A 27103-nucleotide genomic window follows, 5' to 3' on the forward strand; every position below is an offset into this window, starting at 1 on the left:
TTGGATGAAAAGCATTTGCTAAATGTCTGCTAATCTCTTGATGCCATTTCACAGATTCTGAGTTCATGTTATCTGCATGAAATCCCTCATAGGGATGTCTGTAATAGTCTATGCTATAGTCTGCAATACTCTATTGTATATTAATATGTTATAAGGGTAAGTAGGGTGTCTAAATTTGTTATTTTATAATTTAAAAAGTTTTGATTTTAGAAAATATCTTATCTGCTTATTCTGTATTTTACTGAAATCCATTCAAGTTTGAATTCTGCAATTGACCAATCAGAATCAAGAAAGAGTTATAAATTATACTGTAGTACTTCATTTCTAATTAATTATTAAACCTAATTATCTTTAAACTTGTTCATTTATGTCCAAATTTAACTTCTACTTTATTAATACAATCTTTGATATACTGAATGAACATATATTGTTTTCATATCCCAGGGTTTTCTACCGGAGGGCAAATTCGCACGCATCCTCACTGGACCTGTGTGTCGGGATCCCGGTCCACGCAGAAGAGGCAGGCGACCCCGCAGTGAGATGCCCAAAGCTCCCGAGCTCCCCGCTGGCATGGCTCCGCTCTTCATGAACGGTGGGCTCATTGGCAGCATGGACCTGGTTAGTTTACCTAATCTCCGCAATGTCCCTGGTATCCCACTCACCGGTATCATGGGCTTTCCTCATGGTTTCGCCACTGCTGTAACATCAGGAGACGATGCCAAGAATGGCCTCGGCATGTTACCCATGATGCTCCATGGCATGGCGGCCGTGCAGCCGCCCATGTATAGCGCTCACATGAGTGGGATGATGAGTCAGTCACTTTCCACGGCGACATCCACTATGTCCACCGTAACTGCATCCACAACAGCGAGCGTGACTACGAACTCCGCAACCGTAACCTCAACCTCAAGCCCGCCGGATAGTTCGGATACTGCACTTCAGCGGGATAACACGAGCTCTCCGATGAGCACGGAGAACTGGATTAAGGAGGAAGCAAAGCAAGGAGGGGAAGAGAAAAAAGTGTCCGCTTCGGTGTCTACAGCTGCGGCCACTAGCAGCAGTAGTAGTAGTTGCATCACAAGCACCGGCAGCCATTTGACCTTTAACCCCTTTCTAATCCCGGGAATGTCACATAGTCTGTTGTATCCGCATATGTTCTTGCCACCAGGCAGTATAATGGCACTCCCCACTATGCCTGCAGCAGACAGCACGGGCAGCCCTAAGAGGAAGAGGAAGAAGGTCAGAGAGGAAGGACTCGTGGAGGGAAACGGGAACGTTGGTGTGCAGATGGACGCCGAGGAATCGAAGGGGGTTAAAGTCGAACAGACACCCGAACGAAAGAGCCAGGAGGGTGTAATGGAAGAAGATGGACATGATGTAAATTCAGCTCTGGTCAAGGATTCTTCTGACCATATACAAGATCCTTCTGAGGATAAAAGTACTGAAGAAAAGGAAAAAAACAAAACGGGAGAAGAACCTGAGCAAGATTCTCAAGGCCCGTGTGACGGTGGAGACTAGAATGCATCCTCACGTTTGGGCCGCAGTACTTTTGTGTGTGTCGTGTCGGTAAAAGTTTGTGTATAGGACTTTGATTATCAATGTATTGTTTATAGATCTGCCCTTGTAATTTCACTGACATCTACTCTACCTTCTGGGTGTGTGCTAAAGAAATGGACACTTGAAGCATGCAAACGCTCAGAGGTCTTGAATCCTACAAAGGGGCAACATCATCATTGTTGTTAGCAGGTTCCTTTTGCATCATGGGAATGGACGCTCAGAAGATTCTGTCTATTGACGGAGAACGCTCTTAGTGACCCCAGCATTCCCCCCCGCCCCCTCAATTAGGTGTTATTCACTAGCATCTTTCACAGATTCTCAGAAAGTGGTAGGATGTTGGTATTGTGCAAAAAAAAGACAGCAGTGTCACTCCATAATGGTGGTTCGGATCATGCTTTTATAGTTGCATAAGACCTAGATTCATGTTTTGAAACATTTCTCTGAGTAATGTAACGACAACGCTCATCCCATTGGTAAATTACCAGCAGTGCTGCGTCTGATTCGTTCTTGATGGACCACAGTATTTTGTTCTTAGTTGCTTGCTGCTATGTATTCATTTTAGTCAAGATTTTAACCTAAATCTTTTACAAAGCTATAGATGGCATGAGTGCAACATGGTGAGTGCAATGGAAACTCAAAAAGAGCTAGGCTTGAAGTTGATGGCAAAGAACAATCCAAAACGAAATTGATTTATCTTTTGTTTTGTTTGTCTTATTGTTTTTGGTATCGTTTCCACATTGTCGCTTTTGATAAGGTGCCCCCGTTGCGATACTACTAATCGTTTATATAGATGGTTATATGTACTTGGGGGTTCTGCAAGTCCAAGGGCGAAGCATTAGTGCCATAGATGAGACTCGGTTCTAAAAGGTTTTGGTTCATGGGCGTACAAAATAAAAGCCTGACGCAAAGCAAAGCGTTTGTAGCAAAATTGTGAGAACTGTGTTTTAGTGAATTTAAAGGGATAGTCCCCTGTCATCATTTAGTCACCCTCTTGTCATTCAAACATGTATGACTGACTGTGGAGCACAAAAGCATAATGCTCACAATGCGCTTTTCCATACAATGAAAGCATAAAATGGCTGTCAAGCTTCAAAAATAACCATGCAACTACACTTTTCCTCATGCAAAGCTATTGTGTGACTTGGAATATAGTGCATAATTAATTTGGACTGTTTATAGTGTTTTTGTCCTTCTTGGAGCTTGATAAGTTCTGGTCATTGTGCTTTTGTTTCACTGAAGAAAAAACTAGTCACACAGGTTTGAAAGTGAGTAAATGATGCCAGAAAGTTTTGTTTTGGGTGATGTATTGCTTCACCAAGAATAAGACAAAAATATCTTTGCAAATCTCCTTTTTCTTTTTTTTTTTTTTTGCGTTCACTAAAGCCCTGTGGGTTGACAGGAAGACGTCTCGTTCTCATCATTGCTCTTGTTTTCTCTGGTTCATTTGAAAATATTGTAAAGTAAAACCTACCAAGATTTTTGAAAACATGTAAATCTATCTAGCTGTATCTTGCTGTTACTTTTGTTTACAAGCACACAATGTTATTTTTTTTCCTTGCCAGTATGTCTCATATTGGGGGGACATGTGAAGAAAAAAAGCAGCACTAGTGAGTTTTTTATTATTATTTGAAATACTTTACACTAGTTGATAACCAGAGATAATTTAACTTGTTTTCTCCCCCAATCGCAACAGGGTCTCTCTTTTGTGGGAGTAGTCATTTTCCACCTTCTCATCTTACTCTTTTTTTTTTCAGTTTTCGGATGTGAAAACGTTTTTGCACAGTCTTTTTGGTGAATGTTTACCTGTAATTGTGTTCCGTCTTGTTTGTTTGTGTGTTTGTGTGGACGCATGCGCACGCTTGCACATGTCACTTGTACATTTTGACCTATGTAAACCTGTACTGTATATTTCTTGTCTAAACAAAAAAAAAACAAATCATGGTCACCTTCAAAAAACATGCTGTTGTTGCCTTGTCACACTTTTTGTGACACCATAATGTAATTTATTTTGCTTTTATTTCTCTTTTTTACTTTTCCAGATTCACCTAATACGACATTTCCCTTTTCTCATCACATCTATCTTCTTGTGTTCACTTTGCAATGCCTTATTTAGCATTTTATATATGGATGTTTGTTACTTTATGTTGGGAAAATATATATCAAAGTACTTGTGTACAGTGTCAACGTTTTGGGAAGCAGACTCGGTCATACAAGTTAAAATGCAGACGCTCTAGTTGTACAGATACTGGCCTCTGTGAAGTGCTTTTCAAATCGTAACACTTTTCAAATAACATAACCAGGTCTATTTCCTCTCTAGACTCATTCAAAACAGTATTGCAAAGCACAAAGTCTATTTGACTTTCAAAAATGTCTCATTTTTAGTCTGAAAGCTTAGTTCTGATCTTTCTCTATTGTCCCTACAATGCTGTCTCAGTAGCATCTGGTGAACAAAACCCACAGACCTCGTCTAGACCTGTGGATGATTACGTTACCCTCGCTTTTTGACATTTTGATAAGTTCGTAACTCCATTAAAGGCCTTCAAAGCTGCAAGGAGAAGCACAGCCAGTATATGTACAACTGGAGAGTTCAGACTGTTAGGCTGAGAATGCTGCATTGCTGGTTGTAAGTGTATTGATTTTATTAATGTACCGTTTGTTGGAAATATATAGTTTGAAAACCCAACAATATTGTTGCAAACTCAAAAACACTCCCGTTTAATTCAGTTTGAAACATGGTGTTTGAAAAGAAAGTCTCCCTGGTGCAGTATCTGGGCCCATTTGAAGATCAATGAATATCTATTCAATAACACTCCAAATAACCATTTTTGCCTTTCTCTTTCAACTGAAACGGTTTGGTAATTCATCCAAAAGTCTGATCAATTTCAAATGTTACCTGTATTTATTGTGTTTTACTGTCTCTAAGTTGTCTCCTTGTGTATTGCAACATGTACATAAACTTTCTGTCTCCAGGTTTTGGATGTTTTTCTATATTTGATTTCAACACGGATTCATTTTACTTTCCATAAAAGCTGAACTGTTCTGCAAATGGTAATGCTGACTGTATCCATGTGTAAAAATATGTCTCTGGATACTCTGAGAGCAAAAAGCCTTTCCCCCTCAGCCCCCTACCTCCATTTTTCATGGATTAATCAAAGGGAGATTATTTTAGTAGCTTTGCATAGTGCATTTCTGATGGGGAACAAGAGAATTGGGAATTGTTGGGTACCATACGCCAGTGTAATTTGGTCAGACTCTGTCTGCATTGAATATTTCCAATGCTTTTAAATATGCACGTAGTAGGTGACTGGATTTTGCTTGGCAACTGTCAGTGTTTGCATGCCAGGACCTGCTAATAAGACCCAGTCTTTACATTTGAAGCAGTTCCCATACTTAAGTGTATGCAAGGCAGGCTACTATGGAGTGTTTCTGATAACAGAGCTGCTTAGCCAGACAGAATAAAATCCGGGGACAAGTCCTTAGTGTTCAAGGCACATTAGAGCATTGTGTACCATGTAGTAATGCGCTTTCATCTCTGTTGAGCCTATATTGGAAGTTCTGTTCCTCAAGATCTTGTAGAGTAATATTGAATGGATTTGATGCAACTAATAATGGTCAGTGTTCATGACAAGGAAGCACCGTAAGTTTGTGGTTATATTTGAAGCAAGTGCACTATATTGGGATGATTACACAAGACAAAAAAGTGAACATACTCTTGGTATGAAACTGCAGCAATGCTGAGAGTTGTGGGTGTTTTTATATATTTTTTTTATTATTATTATTTGGGATATTTTATTTGTTTTGTTCAAATAGCTCCTGTACACCGATGTGGACCAATCATATAATTCAAACCATGGTATGTGATCTTTTATTGTGCAATAAAAGATGACTTTCAACTTTCAAGTCAATAAGTCTGATGTTAATCAGTTAGTTGTTGTATGCCAAACTTATATTTTTAAATATCCGAGCTTTTTTCTAGTTTTAATATGTAGAATATGTAGATTGTGTTGCATATAATAATTACACACAACAAATAATTACAATTATTTCTAATTATATTTATATAAAGTATAACTTAAGTATTCACGGATAAAAGTCACATAATACAAGATAAGTAACGTTACAATTTAAGATCAAATAAGCAAAATAAGAGCGGTTGTGAAATTCACAAATAGTATTGCATAGACAATTTCTGTACGAAGTGGTAAATACATATTACATAAGTATGGAACAAAAGTAAAACAGTATGTATTTATATCCTTTACATTTTGTATAAATTGGTAAACACTGTGGGGTAATTTAAATCCTCCATGCTACCTCGCTGTCGTCTTTGTTGTTGTAATGACGCCATCTCGTCCTGTTCTCCCATTGGCTGAGAGGAGCCCGTTTTCGCGCCATTCGCATGTCTCGGCATTGTGGGATAGCATCAGGAGGTCAGCGGTACTCCGGGTCAATTCCGTTTTACCCAAACACTTTTCTTTGGATATTAACGGATTTTACGGATTACAGCGATGCGGGGAGATGAAACTGATTCGGAGTCGGTTAAATCGGACGATGGCTCGATACGGAGGAATCTCGAGGCGCTTTGTCAAGAGCTCAATATGGACGAGGAGACGGCAGCCGAAGCGCTCCAGAACTTCAGCTCCATCTGGAACACGTACACGCTAGAGGTTCCACTTTCATTCACATTAACGTTACCACAACAACCAAACGACAGGAACCGCTGTCATCTCGCGCTCTGCCTTCAACTCACCCTTGTTTTCATTCAGATATATAGTCCAAATAACCATTACCAGCTAGTAAAGCTTCATTTACAGACCCTAACTAGTCTAAGAGATTGCAACAAGTAACGTTACGGGATTCACACTGGACTGGTGCTCTCCTTGGCGTACCATAATATACATTATTTACATGGCACTTACAAGAATACTATAGTACACACTTAGTAGTATCAAGGTATTTTGCAACATGAATTTCAAAGTGACATAGTATCATCATCTGATTCCACTGGTTTACCATGGTATCACCACAGTATTTAGTAATTATTGTGCCATGGTAATTAAAGTACTTCAAATAATATCACGGTCAATATCCAAAAATATGTCAAAGTTATGATACCATTTTCAAAACAGAAAACAACAAACAAACTTGAATTAATGTCATGCGTCTAAAATGACAGAGGCTTCTATATGTCACATGACATAAACAAATAAAAGATGAGGAAGTCATGTCAATGGTATTCTGGGAAATTTCAACACATTTTTTACTGTCAGATATAGATGATCTATGTATAGTAAACTTCTCTATACATGTTTACTAGTGGTGTTCGTTATTCAAGCTTAACCCTGTACAGTTTATTGAACCTTTAGACAAAATAAAACAAATATGCATATTTTTTATTTTATTTTGTATCAGATTTTATACATCATGCTATTATGCCTAATATAGTATGCTCTAGTCTAGTGTGTATATGGAGCTCATAATTGAGGAGAAACAAATTATTATCGATATAATCAAGTTGCTTTAGTCCAGAAAATGTTCATCTTGAAGCATTACTAACAATATAAAAGTTGTTTTTATGTGTACTACTTAATAAAAATAATAAATATTTCACAGCAGTGTTCCGTGACCTGAAGGTGGACATTTTAGCATTATACTGAAAGCCATTTTACTTGCTAAAAAAATCAATTCGAGGGCAAGTCATGCAGTTTTGATCATGTTGGTAATTTAGAGGCCTTAAACATTCATGTATTAAATATGATACTGATACATTCGGTTTTATGGGGTTAATTCTGCTGTACGACAATTATAAATCATAATTTCTGTCATGTGTTTGGTTGTCTCAGGGTGATGTCGTGCACTGGCTGGCCTGTTCTCTGTATGTTGCCTGTAGGAAGAGCTCTATCCCTACAGTGGGACGGGGCGTGATGGAGGGCAACTGTGTTTCCCTCACGAGGATCCTGCGCTCAGCCAAGCTCAGGTAAGGACCTCAAACAGACATGGACAGATGTCTGCGGGATGGACATCTTCTGCCGTAATTTCAGTTGATATAATGTAAAAGTTTTAGTTTTTAAGAATTAGATGAGAAAGAGCATTTATTTCATGCATTCAAGTCTTTTTATTTCAAATAAATGTAGGTGTGTATGTTAAGATATGTTATGTCTTTCTTCTAGTTTGATCCAGTTCTTCAGCAAGATGAAGAAATGGTCGGACATGTCGAACCTCTCTCAGGACTTCCGTAGCCGCATAGGTCGACTGGAGCGCAATTTCGAAGTGTCGACAGTGATTTTCCGAAAATTTGAGCCAATATTTCTGGACATGTTTCAGAATCCTCAGGGCGAACCTCCTCGCCTGCCCAGAAGCCGCAAACACCGGTAAAACGGCCTGCCTTTTATCGCCTTTCTCAGCTTTCTTTTGAAAAAGAAAATGGTTACAAATATATTTCTTTCTGTGTAGACGTCTTCCATGCCACATCAGTGACGTCTTCAAGTTCTGTTGGACTCTCTTTGTGTATACAAAAGGTAAGCTGACTGAAAGAAGCCTTCCCTGTTTCAACCATTGACCATCATTACACTTTAGATAAATCATGCTATTAACAACATAAAATAAATCAGTTCATTAATTCACAGTAATAATGAATGCATAATTTGTGTGGTTTTAGCATCAAACAAAACCCAATGCGTGAAGTCTCTTCTGCTACAGAATATTGGAATAAAATTACAGAATATTGGAATAAATATCAGCATCATTACTCCAGTCTTCATTGTCACATGATCCTTCAGAAATCATTCTAATATGCTGATTTGATGCTCAAGAAACATTTCGGTAGCACTTTATTTTAAAATCCTGTTTTGCATGAACGTAATATGTGCTTATTGTATTAATGGGTAATAATTGGGTACTAACCTTGAACCTTAGTTACCTTTCACTACTCAGTACTTTTGTGGGTAAGTACAGTGTGAGTGCATGTACTGTAAAGTAAAGTGCAACCAACATTTCTTATTGTCAATGTAGAATACAGTTGTGCTGCTTAATATTTTTATGGAGACCGTGATGTACTTGCTGAATAACAATCATTTTACAATCATCAACAATAATCATTTCTTTAAAAAAAAACAATCTTATTGACCCCATTGTATTTTAATCTACGTACATATTTGACAGATTTGGCCAAAACTTTCTTGTTGAGTGATCTGAACACTATAGTAATGACATGATTTGTACTTTATTCCAGGTAATTTCCGCATGATTGGAGATGACCTGGTGAACTCCTATCACCTCCTGCTCTGCTGTCTGGACCTGGTGTTTTGCAACGCTCTCATGTGCTCCAACAGGAAAGATCTCATCAATCAACACTTCAGAGGTAACGTTCCCTTCACTTTGCTGTGAGAGAATATGTTTCCTTGATTGATTGTTCATTTTCTGCTTACAAATCATTATCCTTGAAATGGCAGACAGAGATACAAGTGAGCCCATTGCTTGTGAGTTACTAGCCAAGGTCGTGCACTTAGTTTTGAGATATTTTTGATTATTTATAAAGTTAATGTGCTGTTGACTCTGTGTAGTTGAAGTTTTAGTGCATTTAAAACAGTACAACTTATTATAACTCCTAATGAATGACCGTATGAAATGTTCCCAGCTCTGTTTTCTTTCCTGTATGACGTGTTGAAGTAGGAAGTTGTGGCAAGCGCTTGTCCCCAATAGCTTTTCGTTTATGTGACTAATAATGCTCTTGACAGTTTCAGTCCACTTTATTTGGTCAACTTTGAGTACACTAGCATACATATGGCACAATTTTGGACTAAAACATGAGCTAAAAACTTTATGATTTTTAAAAGATTCATTTATTATCAGATTTTCAGGAGTTTATGTGTTTCTATCATACATAATTTGCATTGTATTGATTTCTACCTGGCATGCCAGTGGTTTAAAAGCTTTTACAACACTCTACAACAACCCTGAATCCTGAATCACCAATCATAGTACTGTATTGTTTTTATCAGATTCAGTTACAGAATTGAATCTGTATGTTACTCACTTTGTGTAGGACTGCCAAAGGACACAGAAAACTTGGAGGAGATGCCCTGTGTCATTGACAAGTTGTGTGAACTGCATGATGGTTTGGTGGTGGAGGCCAAAGGCATAAAGGAGCACTACTTCAAACCCTACATAAAGACACTGTTTGAGAAAAAAGTGAGGAATACACACTTTTACAACCAATCTACACTGCTAGAACAACACAATTGCTGGTTTACAGCTTGGTCATGCTTCCCACATTCTCAAATTATTCCTTTATTTTTCTCAGATATTAAAAGGTGATGCTGACACTCTGACTGAATTACTGGACACCCCGAATTTCCAAGACAACAAGTAAGCATATGCCATGAAATTTATTTAAACACAAAATGCATATAAACACACATCAAATTGAATGCCTTTTTTCAGTATGCACCTGTATATGAATCTTTTTGTCTTTTCAGTAAAGCCATAAATCGTGAGTATGAGGAATATGTTTTGACTGTGGGGGATTTTGACGAGCGAGTGTTTTTGGGGGCCGATGCAGATGAGGAGATCGGCACACCTCGCAAATCCACCGCTGATCCTCCGTCAGGTCAACTATCCGCCCGCATGCAGGTGGAGAACAACCTTCAGCAGCACTTTGAAAAGGTACTGAAGATTTCGATTACCGTTGCTACATTAGAGTAACATTTAACATCCTGATTGTCAAACTTAGTGTACATATTTAGTATTTCATATAGAGGGATGTTTAATCTAAGTTTGGGCACGGTGAGATTTTTAAAAAGTCTTTTACCAAGGCTGCCTTTATTTGATAAAAATGCAGTTCTGCAGTATATATTGTAGAATGTAATTTATTCCTGTGATGGCAAAGCTGTTTTTTCAGCATCATTACTCCAGTCTTCGGTGCCACATGATCCTTCAGAAATCATTTTAAAATGCTGATTTGCTGCACAAGAAGCATTTCTTATTATTATCCATATTATATCCTTTAAAAAACATTTGGACCCTAAGCTTTTGAATGGTGGTGTATGTCCTTTGACCTATCCTGCTGTGTTTTTGTGTAGACACGGTCCCTTGCTCCCTCTACACCTCTAACGGGACGACGGTATTTGAAGGAGAAAGAGGTGCTGGTCACCCCCGTTTCCTCAGCCACCCAAAGTGTGAGCCGACTGCAGAGCATGGTGTCCGGCCTACGAAACGCACCAAGTGACGCTCTGGTCCAAATATTTAAGCAAGTATCAAAGCCAAACCATGCACAAATAGTTTGATTTTTGAAATGACACATCCATCTGAGCATGCATAACCCATCATGATGGCCCTCAGGCTTCAGTCTGTTTTCTTATAGAGACTTTGTGTTTTATTTTCACCATGATTTTATAGTTCCTGCTCTCGAAATCCCACTGAATCCATTCTGAACCGATTGAAGACCATGGGAGAGATATTTAAACAGGCCTACACCAAACCCACGGATGACCTGCCAGGATCACACATGGGTCAGACGTGCTGCACATCTAAAAAAGTTAACTGTTATGAAAAGCCTCACATTTTATCATGTAACTGAGTGCAGGTTTTTGTGTGTAGATTTCGCAGAGAATCGTTTGAAGCTGGCAGAGATCTTGTACTTCAAGATCCTGGAGAATATCATGACTCTGGAGATGAAGAGACTACAGGGCAAAGATATGGCGGTCAGTCTCCATGCCTGCTAAATCATATAAATATGCTAGTAAATTTTAACTCTTCACTTCACTGTTTATATCACCAAACAGTAAGAGGAAAATTGATTTTTCCAAATATTATTTCAATGTTCTATATCTACAGCTCTCACTGTCTGCTTTTGTGTGAGATTATCACCTCTTCCTCTCTCCTCCTGATCTCTATCAGGTCCTGTTAGAGCAGGAGGTGCTCCATTGCTCTCTGTTGGCGTGCTGTCTGGAGGTGGTGCTGTTTGCGTACAGCTCTCAAAGAACCTTCCCATGGATACTGGAAATCTTACAGATCCCACCTTTCTACTTTTACAAGGTACTTAACGGTGTCAGCTAGGATCGTAGTTGATCCGTGATCCGTACGGACCTGACCCCATGATTCGGCACGCATGTGATTCGCGTATTAATTGCAAAGTTCATCCATCATGCAGTAAAAGTTTATCATTTGCACGTGTTTTGTCTTGCCAGTTTGCACATTCAAGTATTTTAAAACCATTCCAGTGCAAGAATAGACGAAAGAGAACTTAATTACTCAATACTCGTGCACTGTTCTCTGTGCGCACACAGTGAGTCTCGTTTCAGAACACCGAATTGATTCCTCTTTCGCATGTCCTTGCGCTTAAACAGACACATAAACACAAAATTATGTCAAGATACTCATCTCGGCAGGTATTATTGTAAACACAGTCTGTTATGTCTTAAGTGAATGTAAACAGCTGAGAAAGAAATCTGATGTGTATCATATAGGATCCGTGCATTAGGTCTTAAAGTGACAACAGCCTATAAATACCTGCAGCTGTCTGTGTCATTAATGTTAATCAATCACCAAAAGACAGCTTTAATCTATATTTAATTCATATAGTGAACAGTATAGTGTTGTTATACATTTAGGCATAAAAAATTCGAAATATTATTTAGACCGTACATTATTTGTAACTTTGTTATAGTGTGTTTATCTATGCTTGTAATTAGTGTACAGGCAGTAGGTTTGTGTATTAATTTGTTCTTTTTTTTTTTTTTTGATCGAAAATGATCCGATCCGTGCCTCAAAAGCTATAAAATGATCTGAACCATGAGTTTTGTGATCCGATGAACCACTAGTGTCAGCTCATATTATCTGCTTGCATAGACACGCTTCAGTTTTAGGGTGTAGTTTTTATCCTTGTTAGAGTTTTTAGTGTACTATTGCATCACATTGCAGTGTAAATATGGATGTGTCTCTGAAGATCACAACAAGCTGTTAAGTGCTTTTAAAGGAACCTGAAACGCAAAGTAAATGTTCATGATGTGTTTGTGTAGGTGATTGAGGTGTTCATCCGCTCTGAGGAGGGTTTGTCCCGAGACATGGTGAAGCATTTGAACAGTATCGAGGAGCAGGTGCTGGAAAGCAAAGCTTGGACTAGAGACTCGGCCCTGTGGAACGCGCTTAACAAATCTAACAATAAAATCCCTACTGTGGAAGAGGTATACACACACTCACAAACTGCTTTGTTGGAAGAACAGATTGTGTAAGCATCATGGTGGTCATTTAAATAACAGATATTACCTATTTTGTGTGTGTGTGTGTGTTTCTTAGGTAAATTTTTCCAATAGTTTTGACACGGGCAACAATGCAGGCGGTCCCACTCACCTGCCGTTGGTTGCTCTATCTCCCATCATCCACCCTCGCATCAGGGAGGTCCGCACAGGCCTGGGCTCCAGCGCACGCAAAGGTACTGTACGTCTCAAAATGAGGCGGTCCTCTATGATCCTTGGCTTTAAGACCCGTTGAATGTTTATAATTAAAGGGGAGGGATATTCTAGAGAGCATTTCATAGGACAAAAAAAACTTGATTATGAACATATTCAGTCCATTTACCATTTTAAAATGCATATATAAATGTGTTATATGAATTGTATTTATTCTATATTTATTATTTTTTATTTATTCATTAAATTGTTTTCTCCTAAGCATACACGACCTCAAAACTAACCGACTTAAAACCACAATAAAGCCCCCCTGAAAAAAATTTTCCATCTTAGATTGGCTTTAATGCTTTCTTTGAATATTGAATCAGATGTACTCATACTTTTGTCCTTTCTCTCTTAGACGTCCCTCAATCTCCCCTCTCTCTCCACGATCGCTACAGCTCTCCAGCGGCTGGCAGCGCTAAGAGACGCTTGTTTGGTGACGACGCTCCACCACAGTCCCCAGTGAAAAGAATCTCAGTCACTCCCATCAAAATCATCCCGAACTCCATGGAAAACCACCAGAACACCACCGCCACAACGACTGTCCTCTCCATGGCAACCATAAACGGCCAGCAGCTCACTATTCCATGTCCGAGTTCCACTCTTATTCTATTTCAACCTCTTATAGCAAGCAAAACATTTCCCAAAAAAGATGTTTGTTCGATTTTGTTGTTGATGTGCTGGTGTTCCGTATCCTTTAGTGATGAAAAATGAGATGGGCGGCATCACAGTCATCCAACTTCAGTCCAATGAGATGAACCCTCTCACGGGCCACGTCTTACTGACTGCCTCCCCCAGCCGAACCGCAGCTCCGGCTCCAGTCGCCAGCTCCGACACACAGCCTCTGGCAACCAGCAAACCCCGCCGCACTGGATCCCTCGCGCTATTCTTCAGGAAGGTGAGGAAGAGTGCTGACTTACACCATCTGTGCTTTTTGACATTTGGTATTGAATGAAGATCTTTGTTAGCGGAAGTGCGTAATTCTGCTGCTCGTTCTTTCAGGTGTATCATTTAGCCAGCGTGCGTCTGCGAGACCTGTGTCTGAAGCTGGATATCTCCTCAGAGCTGCGAGGGAAGATCTGGACGTGTTTCGAGCATTCTCTGCTGCACTGCACTGACCTGATGAAGGACAGACACCTGGACCAGCTGCTGCTCTGTGCCGTCTACATTATATCGAAGGTATGTCTTTAAGATGCAGAACTAGAAATGTCTTTTATGCTGACCATGGGTGCAAATATTTGATCAAAAATACAGTATAAACTGTAATATTGTGAAATATTATTACAATTTAAAATAACGGTTTTCTATTTTAATATATTTGAAAATGTTATTTATTCCCGTGATGCAAAGCTGAATTTCCAGCATCATTACTCCAGTCTTCAGTGTCACATGATCCTTCAAAAATCATTATAATATGCTGATTTGCTGCTCAAGAAACATCATCAATGTTGAAAACAGTCGTGCAGTTTTTGTGATAAACTGATTAAAAAAATTCCAGGATTTTTTTATGAATAGAAAGTTCAAAAGAACAACATTCATTTGAAATATAAATATTTTGTAACATTGTAAATGTCTTTACTGTAACGTTTTATCAGATAAATGCATCTTTGCTGAATAAATGGTTTCAGTTCAAGAAAAAAAAAAAAATATATCTTGACCCCAAACTTTTGAACATATATATTACTGAAGAATTCTCTAATCATCAGATGGAAATATAATATCAAACATTTTCATTTAAATTGTCTTTTTTTATTCATTTTCTTCATCTGCAGATAACAAAAGAAGAGCACACTTTTCAGGACATTATGAAATGCTACCGAACCCAACCTCAGGCCCACAGTCACGTGAGTATCAACTAGGGCTGGTCCGAATACCATTTTTTGAGCTTCGAAGCTTCGATAGGAATTAACATCGAATATTCGAAGCTTCGGAGGGAGGGGGCTGAACATATTCTTCTCTCTAATAAAGGCAGGAATCTCTATGCGTCTGTCTGTTTGCATTTAGATTATTTATCTTGCATTTAGAACCGTTCATCCAATCGACTTCACGAGTGCAGTGTCACATTTGGTGCAATATAGACACGCGAGACGTGACACGTTCAGAATTAATAAACTTTTAATACAGAACAGAGCGCGCCTCACGCGCAGGGCTCCGAGAACGGACACTGCACTAGTGATACAAAACACAGCCTAATATTTTTCTGAGTAACAAATAACTCTCAAATCAGAAATCAGCAGCACAGTAATACTGACACAGTAAAGGGTAGGCTAATATATTGTTTCTATTCTATTTCCACAATGTCAAAGCAACGCAGCTTATAGCCTACAAGCTCAGGCATGCACTTCTGCCCATACAAACTCCGCTGTTCTGCGCTCTAAAATAAGAGTATTGTATTTCGCCCAAAAATGCTAAAAAAATAACCGTGTGAGAGCGTGTTTTAGGCTATATCATGTTATAGCCAGATATGACGACGCTTACAGCACGCGTCACCGCAGATCAGCATCTATTCATCAAGCCAACGTGCAAACTATCGCAAATCAAAGTGAAAGTGGGTCGCAGATGCTTTAACACACAATCAACTTCATTAAAAGTAAAGAACCGAAATGATCTTACCAGGGCTGTTGCCGCTCTCTTATTGCGGTCTTTGATTTAGAAATTTTAGCTGACGATCAGTAAAATGCAGCTTATCTGTTGCTAGTGACGTGCACTCCATTACATCTGCCTATAGAGCGGGATTTGAAGTTCGGATTCATATCCGTTTTGCAAAAACACATTTATGTGTTCATTGTTCATATTGATAAATCAGAGAGAACTATCCGATCTGAGAAAACGCATGACAGCCCCATTCAAACGCGAATGGGAACCGTTTCTAGGGGGATGCCAGGTGTGAAAAAAAAAAAATAAAAAAAAATTAAAACGAATATTCGAATATCAAATTTGAAAATCGAATACCAACCCACCGAACGAATATTCGAATACTCGAATATTCTGGTACAGCCCTAGTATCAACAGTCCTGGTCTTTCCAAACTTGCGATGTGGAATTGCACATAAATATTATTGATAAAGGTACAAGATGGATGCGTGCCCCAGCTTCCTAGTGTCAAAAAGCTTGGAATTTGAGCTGTGATGAGGCATCCACATCATCCTGTTTGTGTGTTTGTAGGTGTACCGCAGTGTTTTACTGAAGAGGCGTCCCAGAGAGCAGCAGGCAGATGAGAACATGGAAGTGGATCCACCAGCAGACCAGTGTAAGAATGATGTAGACAAAGTCCCAGATGTCTCTTTTTTTTAAAGCACAATATTACATTAATGTTCAAAAGTAGTGTAAGAAATTAATACATTTATTCAGCAAAGACATTAAAGCTACACTGTGTAATTTTTTAAGTTGATTCTTAGCAAAAAACACTTTGTTCTTTCAAAATGATATGTGCTCATTAATGTGTAATTACTTCTACCAACTAATCAAGTATTCTCGTAAGTGTAGAATCTGCCATTTAGAATACATACGAGCGAGTCGCTCGAATGGCGGCAGCCATGTTGAGCCTCCATCTTGAAAATACATTAGCCAAAGAGGGACATACCTGGAAATTCAAGCTTCGCCTTTCGCGTTTTTACACTCAGTGGCACCGTGACGAATGCGAGGGGGAGATAACTCGCGACTGCCGGCAGAATTGAAATAATACGGCCACCATAGGAGTTAAAACGCCCTCGGAATAGGAGGGGCTAGAAAGTAATATTCAGTTGGTAGTCATAAACAATTTCACTGCTAGATGGGAGAAAATCCTACACAGTGTAGCTTTAAAATGACTCTAAATACATTTATAATGTTACAGAATATTTCCATTTCATTTTTTTTTTACTTTCTATTCATAGAATCCTGAAAAAAATGTATCATGTTTTTGGTAATAAAATGTTTTTTTTATCGAAAACTAAAAAAAATTTGAGCTTTAAATCATCATATTAGAATGATTTCTGAAGGATCACGTGACAGTAATGATGCTGAAAATTCAGCTTTGGTCACAGGAATGAATTACATTTCAAAATGTACAAATACAAAACCTGTATTTTAAATTGTAATATTTCACATTCTCACTGTTTTTTACTATATATTAATCAAATAAATGCCTTTGTGAGCATAAGAGACTTCTTTCAAAAACAAAAAATCTTTCTAGCCCCAAACCTTTGAATGGTTGTGTATATGTCTGTGTATATATAATGTTTTATTTATGTTTGTTAGCAGCCAATGAGAGGATGGAACAGGCTGACAGCGAATCAGAGGACAGAGGAGACCTCATCCAGTTCTATAACTCAGTTTATGTGTTAAAAATGAAATCATTCGCTCTCAAATATGCACATTCCACGCTTGATAACAAGGTTGGTGAATTGCTTTGCCTCATTTGAAAATCTTGTCTTTAAAATATTTTAAAGACAGTTTGGAAACAAGCATTTCACTCTCTCTCTCTCTCTCTCTCTCTCTCTCTGTTTCTCTATAAAGATGGAGGCTCCTCCATTATCTCCATTCCCATCGGTTCGGGCTCAGCCTCTCTCTCCTCGCCGTGTGTCTCAGAGACACTCCATCTTTGTCTCTCCTCATAAAAACGGCTCGAGTCTCACCCCCAGTGCCTACACGTACAAGTTCACTGGCAGCCCATCAAAGGTTGGTCACAACGCACATCAACAGCAATAATTCCCTTAAAGGGATATTTCATGAAAAAATGGAAATTGCCATCATTTATTCATCCTTATGTCATTCCAAACCTGTATGCCTTTCTTTCTTCTGTCAATCACAAGGAAGATAATTCGAATAGCAGTCTCTATAACTGATTATTTACAATTATAAATCAGTTATTTTAGTTTCATCACTATCCTCCTTAATATAGATATAGATAGATTGCGGTTTTTCAGTTATGGCTGTGGTTAAAGCCTTCTACTTTTCTCTTTCTCTTCAGGAGCTGAGTGACATAAACCAGATGATCCGTCAGGGCGGGGTGAGCAAGAAGCGGGCGTTCACAATGGATGGCGATGAGACCGGGTCTCCATCTAAATGCCTCCGGCAGGAGAACGACGACGTGCTGCTCAAACGCCTGCAGGATGTGGTCAGTGAGAGAGCGAGTCTCTGACCTGTGGGACGCCCAGTCTCATTACAGACACAAGAAAAAGCCAAAAACTCTTCCTATGTGCTGCTCAACGACTCCAGGATGTAGAGAGAGATGCGACAACAATCAGTCTCTTATCAGTTTAGAATCCAGCACATTAATCATGTCACAGAACAACAACAAAGCCAAAAACCATCACAGCTCATGTGTCTTGACTGATTTTTGATCAACCCCATGTGGGGTTTACTAAGATCAGGGAGATCAGTGCAAACTTAACATTTATCACGATTCGCATCATCCTTTCATAATGAATTGTTCCTTTATTACAGATATATTCTGTAGCTGTTGCTTTCTCAATCATCGTTTTTGCAGTAGATGAGTCGGTCTCAAGTATGTAAAGAATCTCCCAGTCGTTTATATCCCCTCACATTTTGTAGCAATATGAAAGGACATTTTTATCACATGGAATAATTTGATTATATTAGTGAAGTTTTTTTTTTTTTTTATTCAAATTATATACTGGCACAATGTACAGGGCAATTTAACCTCGCTTTTGTGTGAGCGTGAACTTTGAGCTTGTGAGTGTGTGTGTGTGTGTGTGTGTGTGTGTGTGTGTGTGTGTGTGTGTGTGTGTGTGTGTGTGTGTGTGAACCAACACAAAGGTCATTTTAAAGTTTTGCAAGCATCCTGCAAATGCTCTGTGCAGCTCTATATGCAGATGTGTGGTATCTACACCTCTCCATTAATTATGTATTATGCCTTTTAAGGTTCATTCATTTTCTCTTATCAGAACAGTTTTTTTGATTTCTGGTCATGTTTACAGTTAATTTGAACATTTAGATGTTAAATTTGTTGATGTATTTTTCCATTGTCTTGTGTGTGTGCTGTACAATAACTTGCAGTTGCTGTTATAATTGTATTATTTGTTTCTTCTCATGTTTTTCAGTCAAGTAACTTTTATTGGTCACATGCCAAAAATGAGTAGTGAAATGTTTTTTTTCCCCCTTCAAATCATGTGACCAGTCTAGTGCTATAGCAAGCTGTATCTATATTTCTCAGTATTGACGGTTAATTTGGTATTGAAATTTTAATTATTGTACAAACCTTGTTTATTTGATCCATTTATGTTCTTTTGCCTTCATCTAACTCGATGTCCAACACTGTTGATCTCTTTGCAGTTGGTGCTTTGTATTGTAGCTTTGGAATATCCTCTGAAATATTTGCTTATACATATCCATATTTTAAGTTTAGAAATAGTTCTTCACACTATATGTTTCCCCCCAAAAAACATGTTTTTTTTTTTTTTTTTTTTTCAGTGACTGTCTGTAATTTATCTTTATTGTATTTGTTGGTTTGACCAATCAGCTGTTGGTCTGTTCTACAGTCAGTGCCTTAGCATGTACATAACAATAAAACATGTTTTATCAATTCTCAATCAGAAGATCTCATGTGGCTCTGTTTCAGGCTCATTTCTGCAGGTTTGAGCCAGAGATGTAGGATATATTTGTGATCTGGCGAGCTCTGATCTAACCATAAACCCACATTAGATATTTGAATTTACCTGCAATACAGTCAACTTTGGCATCTGCAAAATGAACTGGGCTCTAAGGGTTCACGTTCATCTGAGCTACATTGTAGAAAAATAAATGTAGATTTACCTGGATAATGTCCCTGATATCCTTTTAACTTTACAGAGAAATTCACTAAAATATAATGTCCACTACAGTAGACAAAAGTCTATTCCTGGGTACCAGGAGGATATAATATAATAATAATAAAATGATTCCGATTTTTTTTTTTTTTTGTATACATCTCAGGGAAAACGGATAATACAAACGCAGATACACAATGAAACCACATAATTATTACTGTGTATTACTGAAATAAGTGAACGATTTGTGATTATATTTCATGTTCTGCCGCTAGAGGGCTGCCGCGGCCCGTCAGTCTGAGCCAATCAGAAAGTTCAGAACGAGTGACGTACTTACGTCATGTACTTGCAGGCCTACGTGATGCGCGAGTGTAGAATCAACTGATGCTTTGAGTCAATGAACCCCCTAATGTTACGTGATTCCCCAAGGTTTCCACGCCGCGAAATGTATGAAGAAATGTCAGTAGAGAGAAACTGGACGGACACCGAGACGAGGGCGCTGCTGTACATCAGACAGGATGAAGAAATCAGCAGGCAAATCAGCGGGACCGTTCGCGACTCTCTTATTTACGCCGAGATATCGAGGCTCCTTCGGGCGCAGGGCATCCACAGAACCAAGCGACAGGTCACCACCAAACTGAAAACACTCAAGCAGAAGTTCCTGAAAATACACGAGCATCACAAAAACACCGGGCACGGCAGAGTGTACTGGAATTATTATGATCTCTGCAAGTCCATATGGGGCAGCAACCGCCCTACGAACACTTTAACACTTCATAATAATGTGAAACTAGAAGAGCCCCAGAGTACATCCATCGAGGACGCGCGGAATGAGAGCAGGAGCACGTCCGCTGACATCGACGCGTCCGTCAGTCATGACGCGGAGACGGGGGACATGATGACAGGAGGTGCGTTGATGCGCAATGCATGTTAAATACAACGCAGTCTAGACAGTATGCTAGATAATGCACACTATACACTGCATTTCGCTTACTACACAAACTGGGAAACAGAGCTGTGCAATGATAAACTATGCAAACAGTGTGCAGTTATAAACATGACAAACACATATAGTACTGTGCAAAAGTCTTGGGCACGTTAGTATTTTCACACACACACACAAAGGTTTCAAGCTAGTTATTTATATATTTTGCAGTAGTGTGTCAGGAGGAAATATCTGTTTACATTTCCAAACATTCCTTTCGCCATTAATTGTAATTATGCAATGATATTTGTGTATGCACAAGGAGTCTGACAGCAGCCGGTATGATCTGATCTCACCATCATCGAGTCCGTCTGTGATCACATGAAGAAACAGAAGAAACTGAGACAGACTAAATCCAGAAGAACTGCAGAAACATCTCCAAGACGCTTGAAGAAACCTTCCAGCGCAGCTATGTGCAAGTTTATCTTGGATAAAAGCTGTTTTAAATGCAAAGGGTGCTCACACCAAATATTGATTTTAGTTAATAGAAGTTAATTGATAAATGCATTTTATTAATGACGTTATTTTTAAAGCATCCTTTAACTTTACAGCATTTTTACACAAGTGCCTAAAACTTTTCACAGTACTGTAGCTGTGCAGGAAGGTTTCTTGGAGACATTCCCACAGTTCTTCTGGATTTAGTCTGTCTCAGTTTTTTCTGTTTCTTCATGTAATCACAGACGGACTCGATGATGGTGAGATCAGATCATACCGGCTGTTGTCAGACTCCTTGTGCATACACAAATCTCACTGGATTATTCCAAGTAATGGCAAAAGGAATTTCTGGAAATGTAAACTGATTTTTTCTTATTGCACTCTACAGCAAAAGATATAGCCTAAATTACTGGCGTAAAACAATTATTATTTTTGGGTGAAAATACTAATGTGATAAGACTTTTGCACAGTACTGTACATTGCTGTAAAATGACTTTACTTGGATGTTAATTTGGCTATTTTATGTGCAATACGGTTTATTTACATTTTTAATTGCCCAAACAAATTATAAGTGAAGGGGAGGCTGTGTTTTGCGTACAATACTAGCTTTATACGTCCTAATGCACTTAGTAATGTGTACAAAGTTGTTCAAAATAGTTTGTAAGTATGCATGCATGCAGTATGCTATCTTGTTGTCATACGACCTCTTTTGCATGTTTAATTCCACAAGTAGTGTCCAGTTATCATAATCTCAGATATAAATAGGGTTGCAGAATTCTGGGAATTTTCAAAGTTGGAAACTTTCCATGGGAATTAATGGGAATAAACTGGACATTTGCAAAATTGCAGGTTAGCCTATAACAGGGAACTTTGATGTAGTTGGAAAAACCATCTTAAAACAACCAGATTTAATGCAAATTCAGTTGAATTTCCTGTGCATTCCTCAATCACATGCACACTACTTCCTGCAGAGCTCTTGAGGCCACGCCCCCTGCATGCTCTGTGCATTCCTCCAACACATGCTCAGATCATTTCTAGAATCCGCACAGACACTACAGCAGGACTATTGAAGCCACACTACTTCATTTGAGCCCAAGGACTACATCAAGTCAAGTAAGTTTTGATGACATTACCAGGGTAAACATATTTGACCTGTGGCAAAACGTGTTTATACAGTAGCTAGCTAGCCAGGAAATCAGATATGCTAAATGTAAGCTAGCTAATGCAATTTCATTGACAATTGAAGAGGCTAGCTATCATACCATGGCATTGCATTAGTTTTCATTACAAGCTTTTTTTCTAATCTTGTTCTACAGAACAATGCCACGTGCGCCATCTGATGTTTGGATACATTTCACCTCAGCCAATGTAGAAGGAAAGGATGTGTACATTTGCAAATACTGTGCAAAGGCCTATGTTAAGAATGCCACAAAAATGCAGCAGCATATAGTCAAGTGCCTAAAGCTTCCTCAGGGCTCAAAACAAGCAACCCCAGGCAAGAGTTCCTCTCCTCCATTTAAAGTGACAATGAGTCTGATTCAGACAGCTCCTGGTCACTCTGCAATCAAAATGTTTATATTTATGTTTGTTTATGATATAGTTTGTATAAATTTCCCTAAGTTTCCAATTAATTACTGTAAATTCCCATCAAGTTTCCAACTTGGAATATTTCCAAAATTCCCCAGCTTAAAGGGTTAGTTCACCCAAAAATGAAAATTCTGTCAGTAATTACTCACCCTCATGTTGTTCCAACCCCGTAAGACTTTCATTCATGTTCGGAACACAAATTAAGATATTTTGATGAAATCTGAGAGCTGGATCACTCCTTCATAAGGCTGTGCGGGATAACACATTTAAGAATCTGCTGATCCTTGCATAACAAACTAAGGTAGAGTACATTGAATCTAGCGTTTAAGGTTATGATGATGATATCAGCTGTTAAGCAAAGTTTACAGCCTGCCAGTCCTGTTCTCTCTATTGTAAGTTAAAGAGTCAGATTACTGAGACTCTCACCCTTTGTCTTTACTGGCTCTTGGAGCCCCTGTCCCAGTCTTTGAATAGTTATGATGATTGGATTAGGATTGGTAACACTCTAGAGTCTAGGGCGGGTTCCTAAACCTGGATACTTCATTTGCATGCTTAGTTTAAGGTCGTCACCCAAGTGCTTTGTCTCCATATCTAAGCACTGCTAACTAAAATCTGTACATCTAAACTACAATGTACACTGCCTCAGTCAGACTTGATGACTGCAGCCACCGACAGCTCGTGTTCTCAATGAAGAATCCTGCTGAAGATACAACCAAGCCTCCTGGTCTTCGCTTCTGAGTTTCCTACAGCTGCTAGGTAATCGATATCTGCCAGCCCAGAAAAGTTAGTAAAGACATCGTTAAAATAGTCCAAGTGACTACAGTGGCTCAACCTTATGTTTATCAAGCGACGAGAATACTTTTTGTGCGCAAAAAAATAACGACTTTATTCAACTCTTCATTTTCTTCTGTGTGGGCCTCTGAGTGAGTTCACATAGTGTAACAGCGCAGCGCTTCTGGGTTTTAACTTGTACGTCAGAACGGAGGCTCACTATTGGCCAGCATCACACGCATCACACACGTGACCAGCGTCGGCCAATAGTGAGCCTACGTTCTGAAGTACAACCCAGAAGCGCTGCGCTGTTACACTACATCAACAGCTTAGGAGAATGACATGGAAGAGAAGAGATGGTTGAATAAAGTCGTTATATTTGTTTGTTTTTGCGCACAAAAAGTATTCTCGTCACTTGATAAACTTAAGGTTGAGCCACTGTAGTCACTTGGACTATATTAACGATGTCTTTACTAACTTTTCTGGGATGGCAGATGAAATTACCTAGCAGCCTATGGAGGAGTGAGCCAGCTCTCAGATTTCATCAAAAATATCTTAATTTGTGTTCCGAACATGAATGAAAGTCTTACGAGGTTGGAACAACATGAGGGTGAGTAATTACTGACAGAATAAAATTTTTGGGTGAACTAACCCTTTAACTTCCCGTGGAAAGTTTCCGAAAATCTACCCTAGATATAAATAAGGTTATTTTGTGTTTTTAATACAAATATAAACATAATTCTTTTGAAAATTTGAAATTAATAATAGTAATAAAAAAGATCGGATTGATTTGGGTTTCCCAAAAAGCTAGTCATTATTTAAATAAAATTAAATACTTAAAAAATAAATCAAAATGAAACGCTTACCCCAAAAAGTTAATATTTTATTTGTTTAACAGCATGTCATGTGGCCATTAATCGACATTGAATGTGCAAATATATTGTTAATTTATTGAAATATTAGCTCAAAATCTCAGAGGGAAATTCAAGTGATTATTTTGGGTCAAAGGACAAAAAACGTTTGTGAATCATGATATGAACATGCGTAACTGACTGTTGTGTGCTCTTATTTTCAGCTGTTGCTCACCCTGCGAGGAAGAAGGCCAAAAAGCATCCTATTACTGACCCTGTAAGAGATCAAGAAACTCTCCATGTGCAGAACCAGAGGGAGTATGAGGAACGGTTGCGGAGGGAAGCCAGAGAGGAACAGAAGGAGGAACAGGCGAGTCTGATGGCCATGTGGAAGGAGATGATGGAGTTTCAAGGGAACCTCTTGAGGGAGTTTATCCACCGGCCGTCTTACCACAGACACGCTCATCACAACCAAGGACACTCTTCATTTCCGAGCACAAGCTACATGACTCCGTACGCTTCTCCAGGGTATGCCCACACAACTCTGTTGTGCTGTTTTCTTTTCATTTCTAATCATGTCCAACTTTCTAAATGTAAGCATTCGACATGATAATTTAGTAGTGTTGTCAAAAATATTGATATTTCGATATGTATCGATACTGAAATATCCAATGCTTTTCACCAATACCAGCTGCATGTTCTCACTCTCTCTTCTCTCCGACAGTGAATTGACACACACCAGCCTCTTCTTACTCACTCGTGACATTCGTTCATAAAGCCGCCTCTCAAACAGCTCGCGAGTACTAACTTGACTTCTTTTTCCTGCTTATTGCGCTTAAACGGTCAAATACATACACAATTATGTCTAAATGCTTGTCTTGCCGAGTATTCAGCTAAATACTGTTTTGGAACATAAATAGATGAGAGAAAACGCATCTTTTTTACTTGTCTTTTTTTGTAAATAGTTCAGCGGTTCAGATAAAGCCTCCCTGTGCTATGTGTAAGCTATTACAACAAAATCACCCAAATTATCAAAAAATTAGGAGATAACATCTGTACATTAAGTAATATATATATAAAAAAAGAGCAAAGAAGAAATTATTTTATTCAGCAAAACATTTTTAATGCTTCAAAATATTTCTATTTGAAATAAATGTTGTTCTTTTAAACTTTCTATTCATCAAGGAATCCTGAAAAAACCCACAAAAACTGTTAAGCAGTAAAAACCATGAACTGTTTTCCACATTGATAAGAACCATTATAAATAATTGAGCACTGATAATAATTAAGCAGCAAATCAGCATATTACAATGATTTCTGAAGAATCATGTGACACTGAAGACTGGAGTAATGATGCTGAAAATTCAGCTTTGTGTCACAGGAATAAATTACATTTTAAAATATGTATATAGAAAAGAGTTCTTTTAAATTGTAATAATATATTACAAACTGTGTTTTTTGATCAAATAAATTCAGCCTTGGTGAGCAAAACAATGCATAGGCTACTATTAAAAACAGCCTATGGGTTTGGAATAACATTAGGGTGACTGAATTTTCATGTGTAACATATTTGCCAATCACCGTTTTGCTAATTGAACAGCTTTGTCCTCTCACAGAGCTGAAACTGAGAATGAAAGTGCAATCTCACAGGAGGAAGATGATGTGGAGGAAGAGGAGAAGTACATTATTCCAGCTGAGATTGCACCGGCGCTGGACGCTCAGCCAGTAAACAGTGCAAATGACAGCCAATCAAACACCACAGAGACTGTTGCACCCCCGCCTACACAAGCAGCAGGAAAGAGCGATCTGGAGATGTGTGTGCTGCGCAGACAGGAACGAGTCCTACAGCTTCAGGAAGAGTACTACTCACTCAAAATCAAGTATCTGAAAGACAAGATGGCCAAGGATTCAGGACAGAATGATAAAGAGGAGTGTTAACAGTTTGCTTGATTGGCCAAAAAGCTTGCTTTGCAAATGTAGATGTTCTCAGCTGGACTGTGAAGAATATAGCTGTACTGTGCCTGTGTATTTAAGTGCATTTCATCTTCCTTTACACATTTGTTATCCATATTACATATTTTGACCTGCAGATGGCAAGGTGGTTACTTCATATTTGCTCTGGTGTTGTTACTAGACATATCTAAGAGAGATTTACAAGCAGGTCTTGTTTATTCTTTAAACATGAATATTTTTATATTTATTCACTATCAGCTGTTGTTTTTTGGGACATTAATTTGCCTTTGAAATCAAAATTGTCCCCCATTTACTTGTTCTAAATGATTTATTGATATATGTTATGTAACACCCACTTTTCACAATCAATTCCTAATGGATAAAAGTCTTGCTCTACCTCTTTTAAAGTTCTGTTTGACACAATACAGCAGTAAAATGGGTTGTATAAATGCAGTTTATTTTGGACTGTAGGAGCATGAGCTAGACTTCGTGCTCCGAACATGAAGTATGTCTGTTACCGTGATTTTTCATTAAATGAATAAAAAACTCAAAGGCGTCTGCCTTTCATCAAAATCGAATAATCAAAAAACTAAATCAAAAGCAAAGGTCATTTTCATAGAAATTGTGTAAAGCAGATTTCCAAACCGTTTTTTCAAAAATATTTTCTTGAAGCGTATTAAGTTAATATTTCAATAATTTATTAACACATTTGCAAGTTCACAGTTCTATGATTTTAGTTGACATGAATAAAATATTTTTAAATAAT

At 38.5% G+C, this 27103-nt stretch overlaps 3 protein-coding genes across 6 annotated transcripts in view; all 3 read left to right on the forward strand.

Annotated features, from left to right (window-relative positions):
• chd6 (chromodomain helicase DNA binding protein 6) overlaps positions 1–4524 on the forward strand; it is a 42726-nt gene extending 38202 nt beyond the window's left edge. For both annotated transcript variants that reach the window (XM_079884706.1, XM_079884705.1), the window contains exon 38: positions 445–4524. In XM_079884706.1, the coding sequence (XP_079740832.1) occupies positions 445–1518 (1074 nt within the window). In that variant the 3' untranslated portion in view covers positions 1519–4524. The remainder of the gene's footprint in view (positions 1–444) is intronic.
• Positions 4525–5958: 1434 nt separating this feature from the next.
• rbl1 (retinoblastoma-like 1 (p107)) lies at positions 5959–19537 on the forward strand. Of its 2 annotated transcripts, none has more exons than XM_079884918.1 (22): positions 5959–6224; positions 7401–7534; positions 7728–7928; positions 8011–8075; positions 8789–8917; positions 9602–9747; positions 9860–9924; positions 10035–10221; positions 10638–10804; positions 10954–11066; positions 11155–11258; positions 11455–11592; positions 12576–12740; positions 12853–12988; positions 13366–13596; positions 13709–13905; positions 14010–14186; positions 14780–14851; positions 16172–16256; positions 17246–17382; positions 17504–17665; positions 17958–19537. In XM_079884918.1, exons 1-22 carry the CDS (start codon positions 6066–6068, stop codon positions 18126–18128), a joined length of 3141 nt encoding a protein of 1046 aa, XP_079741044.1. In that variant the 5' UTR covers positions 5959–6065; the 3' UTR covers positions 18129–19537. The 2 variants fall into 2 exon arrangements, with proteins under 2 accessions (XP_079741044.1, XP_079741045.1); XM_079884919.1 differs by having other exon boundaries at positions 5967–6224; positions 17249–17382.
• On the forward strand, positions 19522–27096 carry LOC307166509 (uncharacterized protein). Of its 2 annotated transcripts, XM_079884922.1 has the most exons (4): positions 22147–22288; positions 22492–22670; positions 24609–24912; positions 26001–27096. In XM_079884922.1, the coding sequence occupies exons 2-4, from the start codon at positions 22496–22498 to the stop codon at positions 26320–26322; spliced, it is 801 nt and encodes a 266-aa protein (XP_079741048.1). In that variant the 5' UTR covers positions 22147–22288; positions 22492–22495; the 3' UTR covers positions 26323–27096. The 2 variants fall into 2 exon arrangements, with proteins under 2 accessions (XP_079741047.1, XP_079741048.1); XM_079884921.1 differs by lacking the exons at positions 22147–22288; positions 22492–22670 and adding an exon at positions 19522–20663.
• The last annotated feature ends 7 nt before the right edge of the window (positions 27097–27103 follow it).

Source organism: Squalius cephalus (assembly GCF_949319135.1).
Source record: "Squalius cephalus genome assembly, chromosome: 10".
NCBI classification, from domain to species: Eukaryota; Metazoa; Chordata; class Actinopteri; order Cypriniformes; family Leuciscidae; genus Squalius; species Squalius cephalus.

Excerpts from the sequence above, each read along its gene's own strand:
- LOC307166509 (XM_079884921.1), top strand. The coding sequence starts at position 20,153 with ATGAACCCCCTAATGTTACGTGATTCCCCAAGGTTTCCACGCCGCGAA. Across the intron at positions 20,664-24,608 it reads GGGGGACATGATGACAGGAG|CTGTTGCTCACCCTGCGAGG; the intron begins GTGCGTTGATGC and ends TCTTATTTTCAG. Across the intron at positions 24,913-26,000 it reads ACTCCGTACGCTTCTCCAGG|AGCTGAAACTGAGAATGAAA; the intron begins GTATGCCCACAC and ends GTCCTCTCACAG.
- rbl1 (XM_079884918.1), top strand. The coding sequence starts at position 6,066 with ATGCGGGGAGATGAAACTGATTCGGAGTCGGTTAAATCGGACGATGGC. Across the intron at positions 11,067-11,154 it reads CCTGCCAGGATCACACATGG|ATTTCGCAGAGAATCGTTTG; the intron begins GTCAGACGTGCT and ends TTTTGTGTGTAG. Across the intron at positions 16,257-17,245 it reads GGATCCACCAGCAGACCAGT|CAGCCAATGAGAGGATGGAA; the intron begins GTAAGAATGATG and ends TATGTTTGTTAG.